This window comes from Momordica charantia (genome assembly GCF_013281855.1).
Source record: "Momordica charantia cultivar OHB3-1 chromosome 9 unlocalized genomic scaffold, Mcharantia_2.0 BLBB01000009.1, whole genome shotgun sequence".
Classification (NCBI taxonomy): domain Eukaryota; kingdom Viridiplantae; phylum Streptophyta; class Magnoliopsida; order Cucurbitales; family Cucurbitaceae; genus Momordica; species Momordica charantia.
Window position 1 is genome coordinate 8,565,687 of NW_028275167.1, and position 26,273 is coordinate 8,591,959.

Sequence of the window (26,273 nt, forward strand, 5' to 3'; positions counted from 1 at the left end):
AGGGTATGCGAAATTAGACTCAGATTGCACTCAGAGAAAAACAGCACATTAAATTTAATAGACTGAAGCGACAAATCAAATCGAGCTCAGTTCGGCTCAATCTCTTCCTCCATACGATTAGCAAGTTCGAAAAGATTTTTACGTTAAAATTAGTGAATGAATGTAATAGAAGAGCAAAGCAGGAAAGAAAATTGATGCAGCTTCCCAAAATTTCCTGTGTAGATAGTATACTTCCGAAAATATATTGCTATATATATACATAAATCAGCTCATGCTTTCATTGAATCATACATCTAATCGAAGCAGAACAAAAAAAACTAGATTACGGTCTCATGTCATCATCATTTATAATTCTTGGTTATGAAATCCAAATTTAGTCTCAAAAGCTGAACTACTCCCATTATCAGAATCATATAATTTGTCACTTTCAGAATCTGATTCACTTGTAGATAAGTTGGAATCTGCAGAGTCATCTTCAATGTCTGATGATTCGCTATCGGACAAATCGAGATTTCTCCTGTTCATAAGATCAGAAGCTAAGCATAGAGCAGTGGAATCAAAGTTTTCCATTTGACAAACTTGATGTTTCTGTGATTCCTTCAAGTTGTCAGATGGAATGTCCAAGATGGACAGTGGATTCCTATCATTTGGATCACCATAAAGTGCAATATGCCTGTAATATAGCTCCAGTTCCTTCTCAGCGATAGCGATAAATCGCTGTACAGACTCGAGTGATTGCTCATACTTGGATTTTTCTAGCGCCTGCAAGGAAGAAAAAACCATTTGCATGGGTTTATTTATAATCAATTTCCAGCAAACTGAACCCACATAAACACTCGCAGTGGAGTTGCTAATATGAAAATGGAAAATCTGCTCTAACTTTATTGATCATTCATCCACACAGACAGTTTGATAGCAACCAACAAGACTTGAAAATTGTATTGAAAGACTAAAGATAGGAAAATACATAGAAGATGCTTGCAAGTAATTCTAGGAACTCGGACCCTCCCCTTCTAAATGCAGTCAAGACTAAACAATCACAATCTTGCCTAACTTCCCTAATGTCAAGTCCCACCATCTATAACAAATAGCCTCCAACAAACCACAAATAGACTACCTTCTAATTACGATATTACCAGTGCGATCGAGTCCTATCATAGTATTTCTTAGCATGGTCATTCACTATTATACCTACAGAGTCACTATTATTGTTAGTCATATCATGCATAGTACTGATCTATTGCAAGACATCAATCAACACTTCTCTATTTTTTCTTTTGAATATCTGAGAATGTCTGAACCAGCTTACGCACACTTCGATTAATCTCATAGCATAGTAAACCCTACAACATTTGGTACCGAAAAATACATAGAAATTAATTCCTAAGATAGGTGGACATAATGAGGCGTGAACTCATTCCCTCTCAATTTACCCTAGCCCTCTGGACCAATGAACCACCAAGATGATTATTATAAACTTCTCTATTTATATAAATTTTTAAAAAAATTAAAAATAAAGGAATGTTGAACGATGCACTCAAAACATTATAGAAAAAGCAAAAGATGTAAAACTCACACGTTTCTTAGATAATGTATCGATTGGTGACATAACTTCTGGTTGCACGTAGTCCTTTCCTCGATAAAAAATAATCATATCATCACCAATTATCTGTATTGCGATCCCTCCACTCAATCTTGCAATTTCCTGTGCATAATCATGCACTTGGCCGGGTTTACAAGGCTTGCAAATAACTTTAACTGTTTCATGTTTCTTCCAATGCATGTGCATGTTTAGAATCACACCTCCAAAAATTCCTCTTCTTCCAATGGGTACATAATTAGACCTCTTTTGACCCATTTTCTTCATATAAAACCGTTCCTCAGCAGTTAGATTGTTTGGTTTCACCAAAGGGCCCTGAACCATTGGAACTTCATACCGCTTTAATCTCTCAATCAGCAATGCCTCCTTAATCCTGGCCTGCAAGTGAAACACATGAAAACTACCAACATCCATTAACTTGAAAACCATTTTGCTGCAGTTCAGCAGAAGAATGAAAAAATATCAAAATATCCAAATTCATTTCTCTACTTTGAATAGAGGATATAGCAATTTCTTTGGGATTTATCCGTCTAAGCAAGAGACTTTGATGTTATTGATCATTCTTTGATTTAAGGAATCATCCCATCTCAATTGAAAATGAAAAAAAAAAATACTTTTAGCAAGAAATCAAGCTCCGCCCCCGTGTTTTTCTTGAATTGCTTTTTATTTATATGTTTTTTCACATGTGCTCCCACGGAATCTTCTTGAACATATTTTTTCACATCTGCTTCTGGAATCTTCGGTATAAGAATGAAGAAATGCTTCTGAAATCATTCTTTTTCTTTTGAAAATAGCAAATTTTGCCAAGTACATTAGTAATAATACCATAAAATAAGCTAAACATTAACAATATAGACCTAAATAAGATCCTTGGTTCTAATTGCCTCACCTTTTTCAGCTTGTGCTTGATTCTCTCTTCTGCATTTGAAAACTTCTGCTTTTTCTTTCCCTTTACACGTAGTAGACGAGGGTCTTTCTTGTTTGCTGCTCTTCTTTTCTCCTTCTCTCTCTTTCGCTGAACCTTCAACCTTTTCTTAGTTTTCCACTTATACTTTTTCGGAGGATCCACTTCATGTGTTTCAAATTTCGGTTTCCCTTGAGATATGACAAGATCCACAGAACCGTGGCTCGAGTTTCTAAATCCCAAGAAAGGTTTTGAGATGTTGGGCAGAGGAAAGTGTTTGAATTGAGAGAAAACAGTGTCAGGTACTCCAAGAATAGGTCTGCAACAAAATATATGATGGAAACACAATAAAATTCTCAATGTTCAACTAGCAAATACATCAAAAGCTCAGACATGCTATAGTTTCTACACTATTTGTATCTTTGAAAGTCCAACACAAGCCGTTTACTTCCAATCTAAAAATTCTGAGGTTAGATTAAATTTTAAAAGAACCAAAAGGAGGGGAAACAGATCAACGAAGAAATTCACAAGCTTAGATAATCAAAAAACTAAAAGGTGTCGATCGACAAGAAAAATAATTCTTTCTTACTTTCAAAGAATGGATGCACGAGTAGGTAAATAGCAATTACTGGGAAGAACAAAAAATGATATCAAAACAATCAAGGAAACACCTAATCAATCAAGGAAACACTTACCTAAATACAAAAGGAAATAACAATACAATATAATTTAACAAACGGAGGAAAAAATGGCTGTTCAAAAGTAAAACACAAACATATTCTAATAATGAAGATGGAAGGAAAATAGCTGTAAAGTACCACCTGAAAGATGCTTGGTTCAGAGACAAAGATCTCAAAAGCAGGGAAGCCCTACGAAGATTATAAAACAGAGAGTTTGCCATATATCAACAATGTTTCTTATATCATAGCTCGTTGCCATGCCACCATACTTCCATGTGAATATTCTGCAAAGGAAAAGGGAACCAGCAAAGACAAATTTAAGAAACGAACCAAGCATACTCCTGGAAAGAATCTGAAACTCACTCTCACTCTCATCCTTAACTCAAAACAAATCCAATCAAAATCCTTAAACAAGCATTCTTAGCTCAAAATATACAACTTTATCTCCAAAACCTTCAACAAGGGAATAAATCTATTCTACAAATAATGAAACAACTTCATATATTAGTAGATGCAACGTAACTGTAACGTCCCCAAATTTCCAACAACTCAAATAGGAAACGTTATTAAACTCACTTATAAAGTTCAACTCAACACGAGAAAGAACTACTATTTTCACAAGAATCTTTAACAAAAATAATAACTCTTAACTTCAATAAGTCTCAATCCCACGATACAACAACTAAACAAAATTTTAACTCTAAAAAATAACAAAGCAATAACTAGCTAATTTCCAACTTGAAATAAGAATAAACTAACGACTTGCTACTAAAGAAAACTGCAACTATCCTATCTAAAAATAATAATTAGAAAACTAGATAACGCAACTATATGGTCCTTTCAGTTAAGTCTTCTCCACAACATCACCACATTCAAGAGTCACATTATTACCTACAAGGGGAAGGAGGTGAGTACAACCACTCAGTAAGTAGCCTTCACAAGAAGGGTCACGTACAAACATGTTTTTCACACAAAAACCAAACATCACGCTCATAAAAATATCATGCTTTGCATAAAATAAAATATTTTATATATAAGAACTAAACATGCAACCTATATTCCAAGCTCAAGTCTCACATCACAGATCTCACTAGCGTCCTTCCTATTTGTCCAAGGCTTACTCATTTGAGTTGTACCGACCCCTGACCATGTTTACCCATGGCCTCGACATTTTTCTATAACGCTTGACGTTCGACCTTTGGCTATTTATACCCAAGGCCTCATACTGTTATTTTATTATTATTATTATTACTTTTTATAAGAAACTAAAATTTCATTGGGGGGGGGGGGGGATGAGATATCCCCACAACCAAGGAATTATACAAAAAAGCTTCCCAATTGGCAAATATTTGAGAAATACCATAATTACAAAAAAACTTTGTTAGTAGAAGCCCAAGAAGACACAAAAATTATAACATTCTCCCAAAAGACTCTTCTTTCTGACTCTTGGTCCTGGAAACACCTCTTGTTGCGTTCAAACCACAATTTCCAAACCAAAACAACTACCCCAATGGACCAAAGGATGTTTGCTTGTCCTCTGAAGTGAGATCCTTGAAAAAGCTGTAGGAGGAAGTCAGAGGCTGTGTTTGGGAAGCACCAGCTTATATTAAAAATTTTGGACAGATCCGACCAACAAGCTAAGGCAAAGGGGCAATTAAAAAACAAGTGCGAAAGGCCTTCTTCACTGTTCTTGCACAAGACACACCAGCTGGGGGAGAGGCACGCACTAGGCATCACCTTTTGGAGTCTGTCACAAGTTCTTAATCCCTCATGCATCATCAGCCATTAACACAGTTTCACCTTTTTGGGGACCTTCAGATGCCAGTTAAGCCACATTTAACCAGCGTGAGTCTACCCTGGACAGATGCAAAGAATTCCACTTAGTCAATTTTCTTTCCACTTTCTCTTCTATAGGCTGCCAAAATGACTTCTTTGGATTTCCTCCCAACGGCATCCCCAGATAGAGGATAGGCCACTGCCCAACTTCACATCCCCAGCTAATGGCTCTAGAGGCAACTTTACCTTTAGGGATGTTGACACCCGCCACTTGTGACTTGGCCATATTGATCTTGAAGCCTGAAATGACTTCGAAATAGCGTACCATTTCTTCCAAGTTTGAGAGAAGAATGTCATCATCTTTGTAGAATATTAAAGTATGATAAAGTATGATAGTATCATCAGCAAACTGAAGATGATTCACCTGAATATCGTTCAGTCCCACCTTGAAACCTTCAAGACAATCTTCCTAAGCACCTTTGTCTAACATTATGCTTAGCTCATCACCAACAATAACAAACAAGAAAGGGGTACAATAGAGGACAAAGCGATGATGGCTCTCTCTAGCCCTCACACCTCCCGCCCCCTTCCTCCGTCCCCCCTCCCCACCCATGATTCCGACGTCCTCACCCCCCCACCCCCCTCACGCCTCCTCCTCAAAACAACCATGTCCCGGGTTAAGATAGAAAATAAAGTTTTTGGCTGCGACTTCGACCACAAAAAGAAAGGAAGATGGCTGCGAATCACAGAAAAGCATCTTACCAGGTTCTTTGTCCTTTCAGTAGAAGAAATAGTAGGTGTCTGGATCATAGACATGATAGATGATCTCCTTCTTACTCCGAACACTCAGAAATTCTTCCAGAAAACTGACTGCAACGAAGTTTTCATTTGGATCCAAAAAACCTTAAACAAAAAAGGAAGTTTCCTTGAAATCACTAGAGTTCAGATTGGAGGTGGCAAAAGGAACATTGTGGTCTCAGCTGACTCTGCTCACAAGGGCTGGAGAGCTTTCAAGGATCTCCTCCTAGACTTCCTAAACGGCAAGAAAGATAGTCCTCGGCCTGACTTTCACCAAGCTCCTCAACAGCCTAAACAGAGTCGTTCTTTTGTCGAAATCCTAAAGCAGAAAAAAGATAACTCACAGGAGGCAAGATTGTTAACCGCCGCCCCCACAAACCTTCCCAAAGACAGCCCGTCTCCAGCACAAAGACGGGAAGTAAGAGCTCTAATTTGGCGGGATACTCTAGTGCTCACCCGTCGCGATTTCCACGATGATTGGAAAGGATTCGTGGTTTTATACAAGAACAGACTGAAGAAACATTTCTCATAAACCCTTTCCAACTGAACAAAGCCCTCCTTAAATGCCCCACTGAGGAACTAGCAACTTTATTATCCAGTAATAGAGGGTGGGTTACGTTTGGTCCAATCACAGCGAAGTTAGAGAGATGGGACCCGTTGAAACATGGAAAAATAAATGCGATCCAATCCTATGGAGGGTGGATTCACTTTAGAAATATTCCTCTTCATTTATGGAGTCTTACAACCTTTAAAGCCATAGGAGACTGATTTGGAGGCTTCATTGACTATGCAGACCAAAACTCCAGCCTTATTGACTGTGCAGAGGTCGCCATCCAAGTTCAGATTTTGGACGGAGATAGAATCTTTATGGCCCAAGTCGCGACTTTTCAAGATAGCCGTCATCTGATCGGAAAGTCCGCCGATATCCATGGAAGCTTCAACCCAGAGGCAGCAAAACGATTCTACGAGGGAGGCAAAGAGGGACCAGGTCTTTATCCTCTGGATATTTGGCGCTTAGAAGGTGCTTTGCTTTGTCCAACGGTAACTATACACTACCCCTCACCTCTTTTTTGTCATGAGGAACAAAAAGCCCTTCAACTTTGGGAAGGGGGAAATACCTCTTTCGGTGAAAGAAATTGTCAGCCCTCGAGCCACGCGATTCCAACCTTAACGGAAGAGGGGCACACCCTTGGGTTTCGTAAAAAGGAAAAGAAAGCTGACAAAGTGGACAAAAAAGACAATAAAGAAGAAAGAAAAGGGGTCTCTTTTAAGAAGGATAATCAGATTAGACACTTTGACAAGAAAGGAAAGGTGTGTTCCACCTCCGGTAATCCTTCGAATAGCTCTCCTTGGAAACAGAAACAAAAATAGAAGCTAGAATCGGATAAAGATTTTGAAGTGGGATCGGTTTTCTCCTTTTCTAGCTTAGATATCCCCCTCTCCAAGGCAGAGATCGGAAAAAATCCAAAGGAGGACTTCTCCCTTTGCTTTAGAGAAGAAGAGCAAGACCTCGAAGAGATAGTCGTAGAGACAGCTTGCCCTAAGGAAACAAAGTCAAAAAGTCAGATGGTGGTCAGAAAACAGAGCCCTCCCCCTGGTCTCTCACCCCCACCTTTCTCAAAGAAGATGGTAAAAGATTTCAAGAAATGGCAAATGTGTATTCGGCCTATTTCCATGAAAAACTTAATAGGACAATCGGCAAAGAAGAAAAAAACAAGGGAGATTATAAATCTCCTCAAGTCTTGGGAAAACGAATCAGAGGCAGGGGATCAAGAGGAAGAAGAGGAGGTTTTAGAAATAGAGGATCAAGAGGAAGATGTAGAAGATTTAGCGCAGACCGCTTTGGGCACTAATGTGAACTCATGAAGGTTGTCTCATGGAACGTGAGAGGTTTATGAGCATCCTCCAAAAAAACTCTTGTTAAAGACTCTCTCATCAGAGCGGGTCCTGATTTAGTGATCCTACAAGAAACCAAACTGTCATCGATCGATAGGAAAGTCATTAAGGAGATCTGGAGCTCTAGAAGAACGGGGTGGGTTGCCCTAGATGCCGAAGGTTCCGCGGGGCAGTGTTTTCGAGGCGCAAGGCGCACCTCAAGGCGACAAGCCCTTAGATCGCCTTAAGGCGAGAGGCGATAAAAAGGCGACGCCTGAGTGAAGCAAGGCGCACCTTTATTTATATATATATATATATATATATATATAAAATTCCAAAGTTATAAAAGATTAAATAAGATTAAACAGTAAATATATCAAGTAAAATAAAGAAGCGTGTTTTAAAACATTAAAACATTAAAAAAATAATTTAATATTTAAATAAAAGTTCACTTAAATTAACAAATAAAAATTTTAATAATTTAATATTTAAATAAAAGTTCACTTAAATTAACAAATAAAAATTTTAAAAGTTTTTATATCGTAAAACGCAATAGCAATAACCCATTTAAGCTACCATCTGTCTATTAGTCACCATGCATGGCACTAGCACTAGATGTTCTTGAAAATAATACCATGCATGACCCTCATTTAATGCTTCTTGAAAATGTAATTATGGCTTTTGCTTTTCTCCCACTTTTCTTATTTTTCTTCTCTTTGCATCTGAATCTTCTTCTTCCTAATTTTGACACTTCTTTTTCCTTCCACTCTTCTACTTTTCATTCTTCTTTCTTCGACCTTTCATTCTTCTTCCATCCTAATGTTTTTCCTTTTAATTTTGACGATCGACAGAGGCAAATAGTTGCCGGCAAAGATAAAGAAGGTGAACCAAAGACAAAGAAGAAGCTGTCAAGGAGAATTTGGATAATTTTTAGGGTTTTTCATTTGAGGTGAGCTTGTTGTGCGCCTGCCTGCCTTCAACAAGGCGATCGCCTTGCCTCAGGCGAGAGGCGAGCAAAGGCGCGCCAAGGCGAGCGCCCGGTTGAAGGCGCTCGCCTAGGCACGTTGCAAGGCGCACCTGGGCGAAATCGCCTCACCTCTCGCCTGAGGCGAGCGCCCGGGTGCTCCTCGAAATCACTGCCACGGGGGGAATTCTCATTATGTGGAAAGAAGATGTGATCGAGGTACACGACTCTGTGCTAGGCTCTTTTTCTGTCTCTATTTTATTCTCCTTTAACAATCTTGTGCAAGGTTGGATTACGAGAGTATATGGGTCGTCCACCCCACGGGGTAGGAATCTCTTTTGGCAGGAAATTATGGATCTCTCAGGCCTCTGTTCAGGATGCTGGTGCTTAGGAGGTGACTTCAATGTAGTGCGGAATCCGAACGAAAAATCCAGGGGGAAAAAGGTGACTAAGAGTATGAAAGATTTCAATTCATTAATTGCAGAGCTGGGGTTGCTTGATATCCATATCAACAATGCTACCTTCACCTAGTCAGCTTTGAGGGAACAGCTCTCTGCCTCTCGTATTGACAGATTCTTGGTGTCTCAGGGCTGGTTAGATGCCTTCAAGGATGTGGTGCTACAAAGATTGACCCGTACGACTTCAGACCACTTCCCTCTTCAACTTAGTTCTGGTTCCCAGAAGTGGGGTCCCACACCTTTTCGTTTTGAGAATATGTGGCTTTCTCATCCGCAGTTCAAAGCCTCGTTAGAGTCGTGGTGGAAGAATCTGAACCCTACGGGGTGGGCAGGATATGCTTTCATGGAGAAACTTCGGGGACTCAAGACAATTTTAAAGGCTTGGAATGGGGATACCTTTGGAGCTATTGACCAGGAAAAAGCAGATCTACAAGCCAGAATAAACCTCCTTGACCAAGAAGAAGAAAGAGGGTCCTTGTCCCTTGTATCCTTTTCTGAGAGAATTAATCTTAAAGTTTCCCTGCAGGAAATTATCATTAAAGACCAGCGTAGATGGGCGCAAAAATGTAAATTGCAATGGCTTATTGAAGGAGATGAAAATACCAACTTTTTTCATAGGTGGGCCTCTCAAAGGAAATGGAGAAACATCATCTCGGTCTTGGAAGATAATGCAGGCAATCCTCTCACTTCAGAGAAAGAGATCGAGCAGGAAATTGTCAGTTTTTTTGAATCCTTGTATAAAGCAAAAGCCGGCCCCCGGTTTTGTTTTGATGGCATGGAATGGAGTTCTCTTAGTCATCAGGACAGTCTTGACCTGGAAGCTCCCTTTAGTGAAGAGGAAGTGCACAATGCTATCAGGAAACTTGGCACCCTCAAATCTCCGGGCCCTGATGGGATGACAAATGAGTTTTTTAAAAAGTCTTGGAACATTTTGAAGGCCGACTTAATTAGAGTGTTCCAAGACTTTTTTCAAAATGGGATCATCAATCGGAGAACAAATGAAACTTATATATGTCTTATCCCAAAGAAGAGAAGAGCTAACAAAGTTAGGGACTTTCGCCCCATTAGTTTGGTTACTTCTCTTTACAAAATTATAGCAGAGGTTCTGGCCGAAAGACTAAGAAAGTACCTCCCTTCTATTATTAGCGACACCCAAGCAGCGTTTGTTGAGGACAGAAATATCCTAGATGCGATCTTGATTGCCTCCGAAGGGGTTGGTGAGTGGCGAGCTTCCAAGAAAGTGGCTTCATCCTCAAGCTTGATTATGAGAAGGCTTACGATATGGTGGACTGGAATTTTCTGTTGGCTGTTCTAAAGAGGAAAGGCTTCGGTACGAAATGGTGCAGCTGGATCGAAGGGTGTATTGGATCGGTGAATTTCTCTGTTCTGATAAATGGGAGGCCCAGAGGCAAAATCTTTGCCCAGAGAGGGCTTAGACAGGGATGTCCTCTGTCTCCTTTCCTCTTCACCTTGATTGGAGATGCTTTTAGTCGTCTTGTGCACTTTTGCCATGAGAAAAGAATACTGAAGGGTTTTCTGGTGGGGTCTAAACAAGTCCCCCTCACACACCTCCAATATGCGGATGATACTATTATTTTCAGCAAGGGGAGGGTTGAGGATCTTCTAGATTGGTGGGGGATTATATCCCTTTTTGTCTATGCTGTAGGTATGTCTATAAATGTGGACAAAACTTCTCTGATAGGGATAAACATTGAGGAGGGTGATCTCCTCTTAGCTGCAAGAACCATTGGGTGTAAAATTGAAAGCCTTCCGTTCAACTATTTGGGCTTCCCTCTAGGAGGTAACGCAAACTCCATCGGCTTTTGGGAACCAATGTTGGAAAAGTTTAGATGCAAGATATCTAAATGGAAAAACCTCACCCTTTCTAAAGGAGGTCGCCTAACTTTGGCCCAATCGGCCCTTAGGAGTTTACCTCTCTATTATCTTTCTTTATTGAAAGCTCCCAAAACGGTGATTAAGACCATGGAGAAGTATGTTAGGGATTTCTTTTGGGACGGAGGCACTTACCACTCTTGCAGCCATCTAGTGAAATGGGAATGGACCTCTCTTCCTCTTTCCCACGGTGGTTGTAACGCCCCTGGATTTTCACCATTTCCAAACAGGGACCGTTACTAAGACTACCTAAAATTTTCACCTAAACAAGAGAATTACCTTTACAACAATACTAAGCAATAAAGCTACCACGCTTTTCCTGCGCTACTCTAATTTCAACACTCACGAGAGCTTGAGCAAACAGAACAACAACACTAAAGATTTAAGAGAAACTCAAATCCTATACAGATAAACCATTTAATACCGACTTCACATTAACCAAACCCTTCAAGGAAACCTTTACTAACCATAAACCATCCACTAAATGAATATTAACATCTCGAATGGCAATGAAGCAAAAACTAATTCAAGTACGATCAACTTAAACAAATGTATTCATAAATATCCTAAGTAGGTTACAATCCCGTAATTCAAGAAGCTAACAAAATTAATGTTCAAAAATAATAATAATAATAATGAATTGGCAACCTTAAAACATCCTTTAGACAATAAAACTAAACAAAACCAACCACTAACAACTCAACTACAAAATTAAATAGCCATAACTATCCTAACTAAAAGAAATTAATTACACGCAGCATAGCTAATGGTCTTTTCGATCAAGCCTCCTCCTCGAATCGTTTCGGCCCTTGCCATTTATCCCCAAGGCCCGACATTCATCTACGGAGGCTTGGCGTTCGACCTTGCCATTTATCCCCAAGGCTTTGAACTGTGCATCACATTATGTTAGTTCTTCAAGTCTGACTCCTCGAATCGTGCCGGCCCTTGTCATTTATCCCCAAGGCCCGACACTCATCTACGGAAGCTTGGTGTTCGACCTTGCCATTTATCCCCAAAGCCTTGAACTGTGCATCGACCCTTGACATTTATCCCCAAGGTATCGACGACTACTCAACGTATTGGTCCTTGACCGCCACAACATCAAGACCCAATACTAATTCAACAAACTAGAATCAATTCTATATTAATAAAATATTTCTAGCCCCCCCCCCCCCGAAAATGCTCTCTCCTCTCTCACCCTCCCCTCTCCACTACCTAGCTTCCCCCTCTCTGGTGCCCCTTTCCAGTGAGTTTTTCAGGCCATAGCCTTCTGCTTTCCTTGTTTTCCCCCTTAAGTAGTCAACAGCAAGTGGTTCTGAGATTCACACAGTTTATTCAGAATGGAAATTAGCAGTTGTCGTATTGATGATTCATTTTTTTGCATTTGGATTGAAAATGACATTTTTATAATAGAAGATGTGAAAAGAAATGCCTTGATGACATTGCATTCGACGCAATTCTTATGGTTCGAAAAGCATATGAAGGAAGTTACTCAGCAACCGATCTTTGCTTCGTTATTTTTCCAGCTTCGTGATGATTATGGACAATGTCGTATTCAGAAGTTTAGAACTAATGGGAATTGGTTCTTGGAGTGGGTGTTATGGCCCTCCACAGGTGGTCGAAAGAATCTTATCGTCCCTGCTGGTTCGAAGAAGGATGGCTGGAAAGTTTTCTGGAAGATGCTGAAGACTTTCTCGGTCAAAATAACAGAAGCTCAAACGTTAGTGAAGGCCGGTTGCTCTATCCTTGACAAGAACGTTGTTTTAGATGGGAATACGATAGTTCCAACGAATACTATTGAAAAGGACTTGGTAGTACAGAAGAAGCATTCAAGAACCGAAAGGTCCTATGCCGAGGTGGTAGCCGGAAGAGGAGAATTTGCATCTGACAAGTCCCTTGACAGCTTTCGAAGCATTGCAGTAGAACCTGGGAAGCTTAAGACAGTCCATACCCAAGGCTATTGGGTTCAAAAAGAAGCTGAGGTATTAGAATTGGATTGGAATCGCCTAATGGTTGTCTCTAAGGCCTGTTCACATGATGATTGGAAGGCGATCACCAGAGCTTTAAAAGAGAAATACACACTTGACTGTGTGATAAATCCCATCATGGTTGATAAGGGTCTTTTGAAGTTCACAGGTGATAGATTTCTCAAGCCTTGTGAGCTTTCCGGAAAATGGAGGAGGATAGGGAATTTTCATTTAAAATTAGAAAAGTGGAGCCCTTATTTGCATAACAGAAGCGATTACACTCAAGGTTACGGGGGCTGGTTAACCATTAAGGACCTACCTTTGTACTACTGGACCAGTTCAACCTTTGAAGCCATTGGAAGAAAATGTGGTGGGTTGTTGGAAATTTCTTCAAAGACTCTTAATATGTTGAACGCCTTAGATGCTTTTATCAAAGTTAAACCTAATTCTTGTGGTTTTATCCCGGCCACCGTGACTATTGCTGATGAGAAATATGGATCCTTTGATATTAGGATTTTCGGTAGTCGCCTTCCAACACCAATGCCTTCGGCTGAGGCAAGCCTAGATTATGAATCATTAACAAACTCTTTGGACGTTGAACGATTTCGAAGAATTTTGGAAGATGAACAGACAAATTCTCCAAGTTTTGAAGTGGGAGATGAAGGGTCTCAAGAGGTAGAAGCAAACCCAATTATGGAAACAGAAGTTGGATTGGCGGCGACTATTTGCAATTCCGAGGTAAGGGATTTCATTTGTGCAGACGAAAATTCGGCGATATTTATGGAGATTGATAATATTATTATGGATGCAGTGCTGGATTTTCCAAATCAGGAGGTAGAGAATTTGAAACGGCCTATAGAGAATCCTGACAGTCAGTTGGAAAATATTGAGAATTTGGAAAGACCTTCAATTACGACGAATGATATCCTCGAGGATGCAGCCTTTATTGAAGAGAGAGTAATGAACTTTAATGAAGAAAGAGAAAAGACTGAGATGTTGGCCAATGAAATTACGATTTCGGCAGATCTGAATTCCTCTTTTAAAAACAAAACAGATGGAGATTTAGAGAAAAGAGCCAAGGAAACACTTATTTTAAATTCAGTAATCCCGCCGATAGCGCTCTATGACAAATCATCACATAATCGTATCCCACCATTGCCCTTTTCCTATTCAAGGAAAAAATGAAAATCTAGATTGACCAAGGATCTCGGTCTTATTTATTCAAATCAGGAGACTATCTCGATGTTAAATAAGGGGACCAATGAAGAAGAGGAACTTTCTGAACTACCGCCAACTAATTCAAACCCTAAAGATGATCCAAACCCTTGTATTATACAACGGAGTTTGCGGAATTCTTTTAATATGGGAAGTGAGCAGGATCTGGACAAGAAAGAGAAAATTAGTAATTTTCCATACCTAAAATTCGGCTGCATTTATTCAACCAAAAAGCAGCCATCTGAATTAAATATGACTGAATCTTTATTCTCAGATGATGAGGAAGGTCTAAACATTAGCATCAGTAGTCAGGATTCTCCACCTTTTTTGGATATTCACGCAGAATGTGCAACGGATCTTGCTGAATTTTCCTTGAATGGTGAGTTGACTAATCTTTTCGACCCTCCCCTATTTTCTCCAGCTACACAAGACAAGTCAGTTTTTTGTGAGGACCCTCCGAATATTGAGGGTGAAATTCAGATTCCTTCCTTCTTTGACTCGGTTGGAATTGCTCTCTCACCTGTTAGGAAAGATTGATGAAGATACTTTCCTGGAATGTCCGAGGCCTTCGTGATTATAAAAAAAGGCTGAAAGTTAAGAAGATGATATTGAAACTCAATCCGGATGTTGTAATGCTTCAGGAGACAAAGTTACAACAGATTGACAAAGAGACAATTAAATCGTTATGGAGCTCTAAAGATGTAGCGTGGGCCAGCATTGAAGCAGAAGGTTCAGAAGGTCGATCGGGGGGGATTCTTACCCTCTGGGATGAGACTAAAATTCAGATTCGGGAAGTATTAGAGGGCAGCCATTCAGTGTCAATCTCCATCTCATTCTTTAATTTAAAGGAAATTGTTATAACTAACATCTATGGTCCAACTGATTACAAAAGTCGGAAGCATCTGTGGTCAGAATTACGAAATATATCCGGCTTTAGAGACAAATACTGGTGTATGGGGGGAGATTTTAACATCACAAGGTGGGTATCAGACAGGTCTTCAGGAGGTAGAATAACAAAAGGAATGAAGAGATTTAATAGTATAATTGAAGAATTAGAATTGATGGAAATTCCACTTTCTAATGGCAAGTACACTTGGTCGAAAATGGGCAACAATAGTACTCATTCATTACTGGACAGGTTCTTTGTTTCGCAAGATTGGGACACTCTCTTCAGCAACTCTAGTGTAAATAGAGTGGAACGAATAACGTCTGACCATTTTCCTATTGTTCTTGATGCTGGGGGATTTTCATTGGGGCCCCTCTCCCTTCAGGTTCTTTAATTCCTGGCTAGAAGATAAGAATTGTGTTCGAATAATTGAATCCAAGCTCTCAGAAGATGTATCTTATGGCTGGGCAGGGCTTGTAATATCTTCAAAGCTTCGTAACGTAAAATCTTCACTTAAAATTTGGCATGCTCAGAATGAAAAGCAGCGAAAGGAAGCGGAGGATAAAATAGTAGCTGAAATATCCTTATTGGATATTAAGGATGAGAATTTTGGTCTCTCCTTGGATGAAATCGAACGAAGAGGTTCTTTGAAGACAGACTTACTGAATTTGTATGTAAGGGAGGAGCAAAACTTGATACAAAAAAGTAAGGTACATTGGCTGAAGGCAGGGGATGAAAATAGTAATTTTTTTCATAGATTCTTAGCTGCCCGCAAAAGGAAGGCCCGGATTTCTGAGATTAAGGATGGAAATGGTGTATCTCTTGTTAACCAAAGAGAAATTGAGAAGGAAATCTCCAGCTTTTTCGACGCCTTGTACTGTAGTGAAGGAATTTCACGTTTTACTCCAAGAGACATCTCTTGGAGGCCTATCTCTTGTCAAGACAGTAGCTGGTTACAAAGGAATTTTGAGGAAGCTGAGGTTTGGTCTGCTCTAAAAAATTTGGGAAGAAATAAGGCGCCAGGGCCAGACGGATTTACCATTGAATTCTTCATCAAATTTTGGCAGCATTGGAAAGGAGATTTTATGCGACTTTTTGCTGAGTTCTTTCGAAATGGCCAATTGAATGCTTGTGTTAAAGATAATTTCATTTGCCTTATTCCTAAGAAAGATTCAGTGGAAAAGGTAAAGGACTTTAGACCAATAAGTCTTTCAACCTCCACTTATAAAATTATAGCCAAAGTTCTCACCGAGCGCCTCAAGAAGGTGATCCCTAGCACAATTTCTATGAACCAGAGTGCTTTTATTGAAGGAAGACAGATCCTTGATCCGGTGTTAATTGCAAATGAACTTGTAAATTTCTATAAAGTCAAGAAGAAGAGTGGTTGGATGTTAAAACTTGACTTAGAAAAAGCCTTTGATAGAGTGGATTGGGATTTTCTTGGTGCTGTCCTGCAAAAGAAAGGGTTTGGAGAGAAATGGATTAGCTGGATTAATGGTTGCATCAGAGGGACAAAATTTTCAGTTTTCATCAATGGCCGACCGAGAGGAAGAATCTCAGCTTCTAGAGGTTTAAGGCAAGGAGACCCTCTCTCCCCTTTCCTTTTTCTCTTAATCAGTGATGTGCTTAGTAGTTTGTTGGATCGCCTACATGAAAATGGTATTTTTGAAGGTTTTATTGTCGGCAGAAATCATGTTCATGTTTCTCATCTACAGTTTGCAGATGATACTTTGTTGTTTTGTAAGGATGATGATGATATGTTGGAGATTCTTTTCGATACTATTAAGGCATTTGAATGGTTGTCTGGCCTAAAAATAAATTGGGATAAATCATCATTATGTGGAATTAATATTGATACCCAAAAAGTAGCGTTGTTTGCTGCAAAGTGGAATTGTAAAATTGAACATCTGCCCATTATGTACTTGGGGCTTCCTTTAGGTGGAAATCCAAAGCTTGAAGCCTTTTGGTTCCCTATTAAGGACAAGATCCTAAAGAAACTCGATAGATGGAAGCGATATCAATTATCTAGAGGAGGTAGACTGACTTTGTGCCAAGCGGTGTTGGGTAGCATCCCTTTGTATTACTTATCGCTTTTTCAAATGCCTGGACATATCAGCGAGCAATTTGAAAAGTATATCAGAAAATTTTTTTGGGGAGATGGTTCAAATGGGTCTTTAAAGCATTTGGCTCGATGGGATTTAGCTTCTCGCCCTAGTGCAAATGGTGGCTTGGGCATTGGTATGTTATTGAATAAGAACCATGCTCTTCTTGCGAAATGGGGTTGGAGGTTTAGTTTGGAAACTTCTGCGCTATGGCGCCGGGTTGTGGCCAGCATTTATGAAACAGATTGTTTTGATTGGAACACTCTAGAAAAGAAGAATTTGGGGTGTCGTAGCCCTTGGAACAACATTCAAAAACAGTGGAAAAAGGTACAGAAATTCTCTTCATTATCAGTAAAAAATGGCAAACGTACTTTGTTTTGGCATCACTTGTGGTTGGGCGAGTCTTTTTTAAAGGACAAGTTTCCACTTATGTTTCGGGTTTCCTCGAACCCCTACCTTTCGATTCATGAAGCTTGGGATTCAACCACCTCCTCTTGGAGGATTGAAGTTAGAAGGTCGCTAAAAGATGGAGAATTTGCTGAATATATTGAATTATTGGACAATCTGAATTTGGTTTTGTTAAATGATGATGAAGACAAACTTTCTTGGAATCTGAATAAAAATGGGACTTTTCTGTCAGCTCCTTATGTAACTCTAAGGCTCCCTTTGCTACATTAAAACGAGATTTTTGCTCAAAGCTTTGGAATTCTGGTAGCCCCAAGAAGGTTAATGTCCTTACATGGATTCTAATGTTTGGCAAGGTCAATACAGCTGAAATTATGCAGAAAAAGATACCATATATGTTTCTCCAGCCATCTGCTTGTGTTTTTTTGTGTAAACTCAAGCGAAAATCAGCTGCACACTTTCTTTTTCTGCCCATTTGCAGCAACCTGTTGGTCTGCCTTTTTTGGTATCTTCAATCTACCTTGGGTTATGGACAAGTCAGTCTCGAACTTGGTTTTTCAGTTGCTGTTTGGTCTACACATGAATCCTAAAGCTACATTACTTTGGGTCAACGGTCTTAAAGCCCTTATTTATGAAATATGGTTCGAGCGCAATCAAAGGACCTTCGAAGGGTTAAAAAGGCATCCGTTGGAATGTTTTCACATTGTCAAATTCAAAGCTTCTCAATGGTGTGCTCTTTCCAATCTTTTTGTCAATTACTCACCTAGCATGATTGATTCTAATTGGGATGCTTTTAGCTCTCCTTTGTAATTTTATTTATTTTCTTTCAACTTTATGTTTTATCTTTCTCACTCCTTTGGAGTTTGTATCCTTGAACATTTTAGGTTCCTTTTCATTTATCAATGAAAAGTTCGTTTCCTGTTCAAAAAAAAAAAAATTCAACAAACTAGAATCACCGTGCCGACCCCCGACCCTTTGTACCCGGAGCCTCGACACTCATCTCTACCAAGTTGGGGTATCGATCCCTGACCTTTGCACCTGGAGCCTCGATACCCAACTAGTGACGTGCCAGCCTTTTTGGCCCTGTTAGTTCTCCATTTACTTTATTAAATCCCGGAACTCTCACCAGAGACCTACATGCTTTTCAACCATGACCCATATATCCATATACGCACCCAACACTCTAAGAATTTCATAGTAATCAGAACACAATATAACCCATTCACTTCATTAAGGACCAAACTCTCTCCAGAGTCCTACTACATACTTTCTAGGCCATGACCCATGCAGCACTCAACTCACAATAAAACCAGCATGCTTGCAGAACCAAAAACCAGCAGGCTAAAAATGAAATGACATGTCCAACATGCATGCGCAACACAACAGATTTCTCCCATATTATTTCAGTATGCTTTTATGAACACAACCATTTAACGACAAACCCATTCATAATCCATAATGCTCTCAGAAATACCACTAAGCATCAAATCAAACCACGCAAGGCAAATTAGTTATAAACAACCAGAACCAACATGATTTCATTCAAACTACTTATAATCATCAGCCAATATTCACAAAGACACAACCAACTTACATATTAAAAATTAATAAACACTCTGAAAACATCAAACAATTCATACATATTCAATCAACAAACATCCCCCAAGTAAGAACTACTTACCGACAAGTGCCCTAACACGTTACTAAGCTCGCCGAAGGATTCCTTAAACCATAGACAACCAAACTTAAGTTAGAAACTAACTAAAACCACTTTAATTAAGTCAAATCCATTATAAGTGAGTTGTTACCTACTAACTCACACTAAAACCCCTTGGGTTAGGAGTGGGTCGACGTCGAGGGGGTTCAGGCTTGTTGTTCCAATGTCAAAAAGCGATGGGTAATGCCAATTTCGATCCGAATAAGAGTGGGTCAACGTCGAATCAAAGTCGGAGGGGGTGGGTAACTCAAATCAAGCTTCGTTTTGGTGTGGGTAAGCGTCAAACGTTGCTGAAACGAAGGAATCGGCGTGATTCTGGGCTATCGGAATCACCGAACTGCCTTGACGTGTGCTGGCCGTGGGTTGCTACAGCACGCCGGAAAAATAAAAACGCCGCCGGGGAAGCTTCACGCATAGGGGCACCAATTGCTACATAAAACGAAGGGAATACCACGGATCTAGCTCGTGGTTGCCGGATCTGGGAAATTTCCGAGGGTGCGCCACCGTTCGGGATTAAGAGCTGCCGCTGCTGTTCGAGGAGACGCCGCCGCTGCGCGAGATGGCCTGCCGCTGCGCCGGAAGTCGTCGTGTCGTGGGACTGCTCGAAGCCGCCGAAACCAAATTCGCCGCTGCTACTATAGTTCGAAGAAACACCGCCACTCGTGGGTTGCTATTCCACCGTCGGGTCGTCGTCGGCAGCCGCTGCACCTCGCTGGAAAAAGAACTTGTGGCTGCCGAAAATTAACAACAAGAAGAAGGGGGGTGGCGGCTAGAGGGGTGGAAGAGGAGAAAGAGATGAAACCTATGTTTGTTTTCTTTCTTTTTTTTCTTTTCCTTTTTCCCTTATTTGTTTTTAATACTAAAAGCTCAATCCCTTATTCCTAAGGGAGGCCCAACAAAAAAAAACAATGGTCTAAAACAATAAGCCCAATAATTATACTTTAAAAATGAAATAAAACTTACAACAACCCGAAATAAAATAGTTAACTGAACCTATAAAATCCAAGAATTAAAGTTATCAACTTAAGGAAAAATCCAAAGACACTATTTATCTCTTAACATAAACGAGTCAGAGAACGCGGAGCGTTACAGTGGTCTTGGTATAGGATCGTTCCAGCAGAGAAACAACGCTCTTTTACTTAAATGGTTATGGAGGTTTACTCAAGAAGAAGATGCTCTTTGGAGGCGTGTGGTGGAACGTATTTATGGTACCCTTCCTCATGCATGGCTTACCGCCACTCCAAAAGGTGTAGCAAAAGGGCGGCCATGGTTTGCGATTGCGAACAACATAAACCTTTTCCTTAAGTTTCTGTCTTTCAAGGCAAATAATGGGAAGAAAATCAGGTTCTGGAAGGATCATTGGGTTGGAAACTATTCGTTGGAGATGACCTTTCCTGACCTTTACTTACTCTCTGTGAGAAAGGAGGACACGATCCACGATTGTTGGAACACCGAGCAACAAGACTGGGACCTAGGCTTTCGAAGGGGGCTCTTCGACAGAGAAGTCAACAGTTGGCTAGGCATAATCAATCAGCTAGATACGGTCAGATTGGGAGAGTCCATAGATGGGGTGAGATGGAAGATAGATGGTTCAGGTGTGTTCACTACCAAGTCCACCTTTTTCCATCTTTCAAAGCGTTGTAAGATTATCCAACCCCCCTTTGTCAAGAACATTTGGAAGACAAAGGCCCCTAAGAAGATTAAAGTCTTTCTTTGGTCGGTGGCTCACCGTGGTTTAAACACTCAGGACTGCCTTCAAAGGAAGTGCAGTATTTGGAGCATGCTTCCCTCTGCATGCCCCTTGTGCCTTAAGGCTGAAGAGACCATCGATCACTTATTTCTCCACTGCTCACTTGCCAAAAATTGTTGGTCCCTAGTTTTTTGCCATTTCAACATGAGCCTTTGTCTCCCGCAACGAGTAGATGAGTGGCTTCTTCAAGCCCTAGTGGGTAGCGGATTCAAAAATGCCAAAGGAACCTTGTGGAATCTCGTGGTGGCAGCAGTTATGTGGAACCTTTGGCTGGAACGAAACAAAAGACTTTTTGATGACTCTTCTTTAGATTCTCATGTTTTGTGGAGTAATATTCAGCTCACTGCTTCTAGGTGGTGTCATAGTTTTAGTAAATTCTTTTGCAACTACTCCCTTCTTTCGATCCTTCAAATTGGAAGGCGTTCATGTAGTAGTTTTGTGTTGGGGAGGGGTTTCCTCTACCCCTTGCCCTTAGGTTGTTCTCCCTTTCGTGATTATACACTTCTCTCAGTTTCTTATCAAAAAAAAAAAAAACACAAACAAGAAAGGGGCCAACGGATCTCCTTGAAGTAGACCTCTTGAGGCTTTGATGCGACCTTGGGGCCTACCATTTATAATTATGGAGAAGAAGGTGTTCGAAATGAATCCTTTGATTCATGAAATCCACCTCGGCCCGAAACCTTTCCTGTGGAGCATTTCCAAAAAAAAGTCTCAATCAACCATATCATAAGCTTTCTGAAAATCTAGCTTTAAAATCTAGCCTTGCTTCCTCTTGACTTTGTATTCATCTACAAGTTCATTAGCCCAATGCTTCGAAAGGTTGCATCAATCCCTGACCATTTTTATCCAAGGCCTCGATGACTTTGCAGCGTATTGACACTTGACTATTTCTACTCAACGCCTCAATACTTTTATTTTAACAAAATACTATTTCATTAATTCAATGAAATGAAAAGTTAAAATATACAAAAAGGGGAAAATATCCCAAACCAATGGAGCTACAAAGCTTTCCAATTGGTTAATAGAGAAACAAACCTATAGTGATGAAAGATGAGAAATATTTGTATCCTAAGAAGCACGGACATACGGACATACGGGACACGGACACAATAGGACACGGCGATACGTCAATTTCTAAAAAATTAGTACACATACAAGTTGGGGGTACGTTTATCTTTTTTTAATATTTTTTTAGGATATATGTAAATTTAACGAAAAAAATGCTAAATAAACATAAATCAGCATTACCCATTTGATTATTAAATTTATAAAACAAGAAGAAAAAAATAAACAAAGACTAAGTCCTTGTAAAAAAAAAGAAGAAAGGGACAGAAACAAAACGAAGGATTAGGAACTAAAAAAATATTATCATATTGACCTTGGTAGGCAATAAATAAAGTTTAGAATTAAAAAAGCAGTTTAAAAAAATAAGATTTGTTTTTAGTATATGAAAATGAAAACAAAAGGTTAGGTTATTAGAGTTTACCTAAGAAGCAAAAAGGAAAAACAGAGAAGGCGGGCGGCAGCAAGGGCGCGACAGCAAGGGCGGGCTGCGTTAGCGGTGGCAAGGGCGGGCTGCGTTGGCGGTGGCAAGGGCAAGCAGCGGCGGCGTCGGCGTCGGCGTCGGCAACACAGAAGGGGTGCAGCAGCGTCGGCTTCGTGGAGTGGGTTTGTGTGTTTTGATTGTTCGTGGGTAAGTATTAGGTTACTAATCATTTATTTGTTTTTTTTTTAATTACTAATGGGTATTGGGCCTTTTTATTTGGACTCAGAAAATCCACAAATTTGTCCGGCCGTGTCCAGCCTGTGTCCAATTTAAAAATGAAAAATAAAATAATCAGACACGCCAAAATGTGTGTCTGACACGTGTTCGGGCGTATCCGTGTCGGACACGTGTCTGACACAAATACTTCGCCCAAAAATTGTGTCTGTGTTTCCTAGTTTGTACTCATACTTGTCATCTAATACTTGTCATCCAACTAGACTCATAGCATTGACTCTTGACCATTTTTACTCGAGGTCTCGACACTCATCCTATCCAAAACTGACATATCGATCCTCGACCATTTTTACTTAAAATCTTGATACCCAATTAGTGATGTATCGACCATCTATCCCTAATACCCACTCATTCACTTGATAACAGTACAACTCTCACACACAAGTCCTACAACATGTTTTCTAAGTCATGACTCATGCATCAATTGTAACGCCCCAAATTTCAACATCCCAAATGGAGCATGTTACTAAAACATCCCATTCAACTCAATACAATAAAGTGAATAACTACACTTTATTCCATGACCTCAACTAAGCAACTTTACTAAGTTTTATAAATTATCAACTAAACAATTCTTATCAATGAAGTCTAACACTAGTTTAGTTTCACCTTGAAGCAAAACAATGATAGCTAACATCAATAAATTTTAATTCCACAATCTGAACAGATAACCAAAGCTAGAGTTCAAAAGAATAGTAAATTGACAACTTTAAATCATTCTTAAAATAAGAAATTAAACAAAACTAACCTATTAACTAAAATAACAAACTCAACTAAACATAAAACAACTACATCTATCATACTAGAAAATATTAACTGGAACGAAACTACGCTAAGCAGCTAATGGTCTTTTCCCGTCAAGTCTCCTCCTCGCCATCACCATTCCTATGAGTGACCTCGTTACTTGCAAAATCTAGGGGGAAAGGGGAGGGGGACATCGATGACTTTGCAACATATTGGCCTTTGTCCTTTCCTCTCAAGGCCCCAATACTTGCCTTACCTCTAAAACTCATCGCATCGACCCTCGACCATTTATTTGAAGCCTCGACACTCTTCTTTGTCCAAGTTTGGCATATCGATCTCCGACCTTTATACTTGAAGCCTCGATATCCAACTAGTGACGTATGAGCCCTCTGACCCTGATACTCACCAATTTACTTCATAATAGAACAAAACTCTCACCAGAGCCCTACTACATGCTTTCTAAGCCAGACCCGTGCATCAAATGTCTCACAACAATTCAACATGCTATCATAATCACAAAAAATTATAATAATCACAAAACAGTATACCAATATGCTTTTACAATATAGCGAATCCAGAAAAGCTCAGAATGGTTTCATGAATACAACAATTCAATAATATAATTGTCAATATAATCCAGAAAGATATCCAACAGGCATAAGAGATAAAACACACAATTTAAAACATGCAATTCATACATAAGCACACAGTACACATCCCCACAAGTAAGAACTACTTACTAACAAGGGCCCTAACACGGGTACAGTTCGTTTGGGCCTTTCATTGGAGCTTATAGCCGGAGAGGAACAATAGGGTCTTTAATAACAAAGTCCTTCCTTTTGACATATTTTTTGATAGAGTTATTCTTAGGGCCTTTAATAACAATTAACAAAGCTCTTCCTTTTGACATATTTTTTTGATAGAGTTATCTTCTAACTCTTGGTTGGTGTAATGTTTCAACCCCTTGATAGCTACTCTCTAAATGATCTTATTAAAGTTGGAAAGCTTTCTTGTAATTGCCTTTCTGACTTTTTTATATTTCATACCATCAATGAAATTTTTGTTTCTCAACCAAGACCCTAACATACTACTAAACTCGTCGAAAGATTCTCTAAATTAAAGACAACCAAGCTTGAGTTAGAAACTAACTAAAAAATACTTAATTTGTATCAAAACTACTTTTAGATGAGTTGTTACCTACTAACTCACACTAAAACTTCTTAGGTTAGGAGTGCGTCAACGCCGAGAAAGGTTTGGGCTCCCAAATCTGAGTTCGAATAACCTTAGGCTTGTTGGTCCGATGCCGAACAGTGATGGTTTTCGCCGGAACACCGCAGAAGCTCACTAGAATGGACTGAAACCGAGCCGCTGGAAGGCCACCGCCTAGGTCACTGTCGAAACTACTTCGAGCCGTCGACTGTGGGTGTTGGAGGACGCCGGCCGGAACACCACAGATCGACGCCAATCGAGGGAGGAGTGTCGGATTCGTTGCTGTGGCGCTACTGATGGTGAAGTCGCGCCGCCAGTCGCCGGGTTGTGATGAGTCGTGGAATGCTGGAGTGTCGCTGCCGTTTGTGGAGGGCTGCTACTCTCAGAGCGTCGCTGGTCGCCGCTGGTCCAAGGTCGCTGGAGAGATGGCCACTGAGAAGTACAAGGCGCTGCTGGAACAAAGAAGAAAGGGGGAGAGGGACCTAGTCCCTTTTTTTTTTTTGGAAATGGGATGTTTTTTTTTTTTAACTTTTTGATTACGTCTCTGTAAAATGATGACCATTGATCCCCAATTCCTCTCTTTTTTTTTTCCCTCAAATTTTCTCTCCCACAATTATTCTCTAATCTCTTCTTCTCCTCTCTTTCCATTTACATCATCTTACTTTAAAAAAAAATTATTCTTCTTAAAAAATATATATTTTAAAAAATTAAACTGAAGAAAATCGAACTCAGGCATGTTAAGGTAAACCACTAAAACAAATGTAACAAGGCCCAAGGCCCAAAAGGCTCAATATATGTCATGATTCAAATGGTATTGTAATCCAGGTCTCCGGTTGAACAATTTGAGTGAATTAGTAATACAATAATCACTTCAAGAAATTCAAGAATCGTGCACTGCTTTACATGGTATCAGAGCCTATACAGTCAGTCTACAACTCGATAATCACCACAAGTTCTAATGCCCAGGTGATTAATCCAGGTAATAAAATTACAATTGTGAAGCTGGGAGACGGGAATTTGTTACTTTGGAGCTCCGATTCGACAATAACTTCTTCGTTTGAGCTTCGATTTGGGTAATTCAAAAACGGTTGGAATCCTTATTTCGAGCTCTACACTGTAGATACTTCAAAACAATAAAATTGTCAAATAACAAAATTAAGTTTGTTATCATCAAAATATTAATTAATTAATTAATTAAAATTAATTAATTTGAGATTAAGGGCCAAAAAGCCAACAATTATTACTATTGAAGATCACATTCTACACGTCTTATAAGGATTGGGACCCGAATATGAATCTACTATATCTGTCATCACAGCTAAAACAAATTCAGTGTCAATTCAAGAAATTACATCGTTACTTCTGTCCCATGAAAGCATAATGGAAAAAGATTCAACAGTGCAAGCTACGAAAGACTCTACATTACCATCAGTAAATCTCATGAACAATCATCATAATACTGCCTCACAAAATAATGAGAGTCACAGGTCTCACAATTCACAACATTATGATAATAGACAATATGCAGAAAATAACAGAGGACGTGGAAG

At 39.7% G+C, this 26,273-nt stretch overlaps 2 protein-coding genes across 6 annotated transcripts; one reads left to right on the top strand and one right to left on the bottom strand.

Annotated features, from left to right (window-relative positions):
- Positions 1 to 191: 191 nt before the first annotated feature.
- On the bottom strand, positions 192 to 25,326 carry LOC111023468 (uncharacterized). 5 transcript variants are annotated; one of them, XM_088117995.1, is made up of 5 exons: positions 24,724 to 25,326; positions 3,326 to 3,468; positions 2,490 to 2,823; positions 1,577 to 1,978; positions 192 to 762 (listed from the first exon to the last, which is right to left on the bottom strand). In XM_088117995.1, the coding sequence occupies exons 2-5, from the start codon at positions 3,403 to 3,405 to the stop codon at positions 346 to 348; spliced, it is 1,233 nt and encodes a 410-aa protein (XP_087974121.1). In that variant the 5' UTR covers positions 3,406 to 3,468; positions 24,724 to 25,326; the 3' UTR covers positions 192 to 345. The 5 variants fall into 5 exon arrangements, with proteins under 5 accessions (XP_087974121.1, XP_087974123.1, XP_087974120.1 ...); XM_088117997.1 differs by having other exon boundaries at positions 24,716 to 25,326; XM_088117994.1 differs by having other exon boundaries at positions 24,712 to 25,326.
- On the top strand, positions 19,800 to 21,052 carry LOC148208905 (uncharacterized). Its single transcript, XM_088117063.1, has 3 exons — positions 19,800 to 19,902; positions 20,314 to 20,835; positions 20,988 to 21,052. Exons 1-3 carry the CDS (start codon positions 19,800 to 19,802, stop codon positions 21,050 to 21,052), a joined length of 690 nt encoding a protein of 229 aa, XP_087973189.1.
- Positions 25,327 to 26,273: the final 947 nt, after the last annotated feature.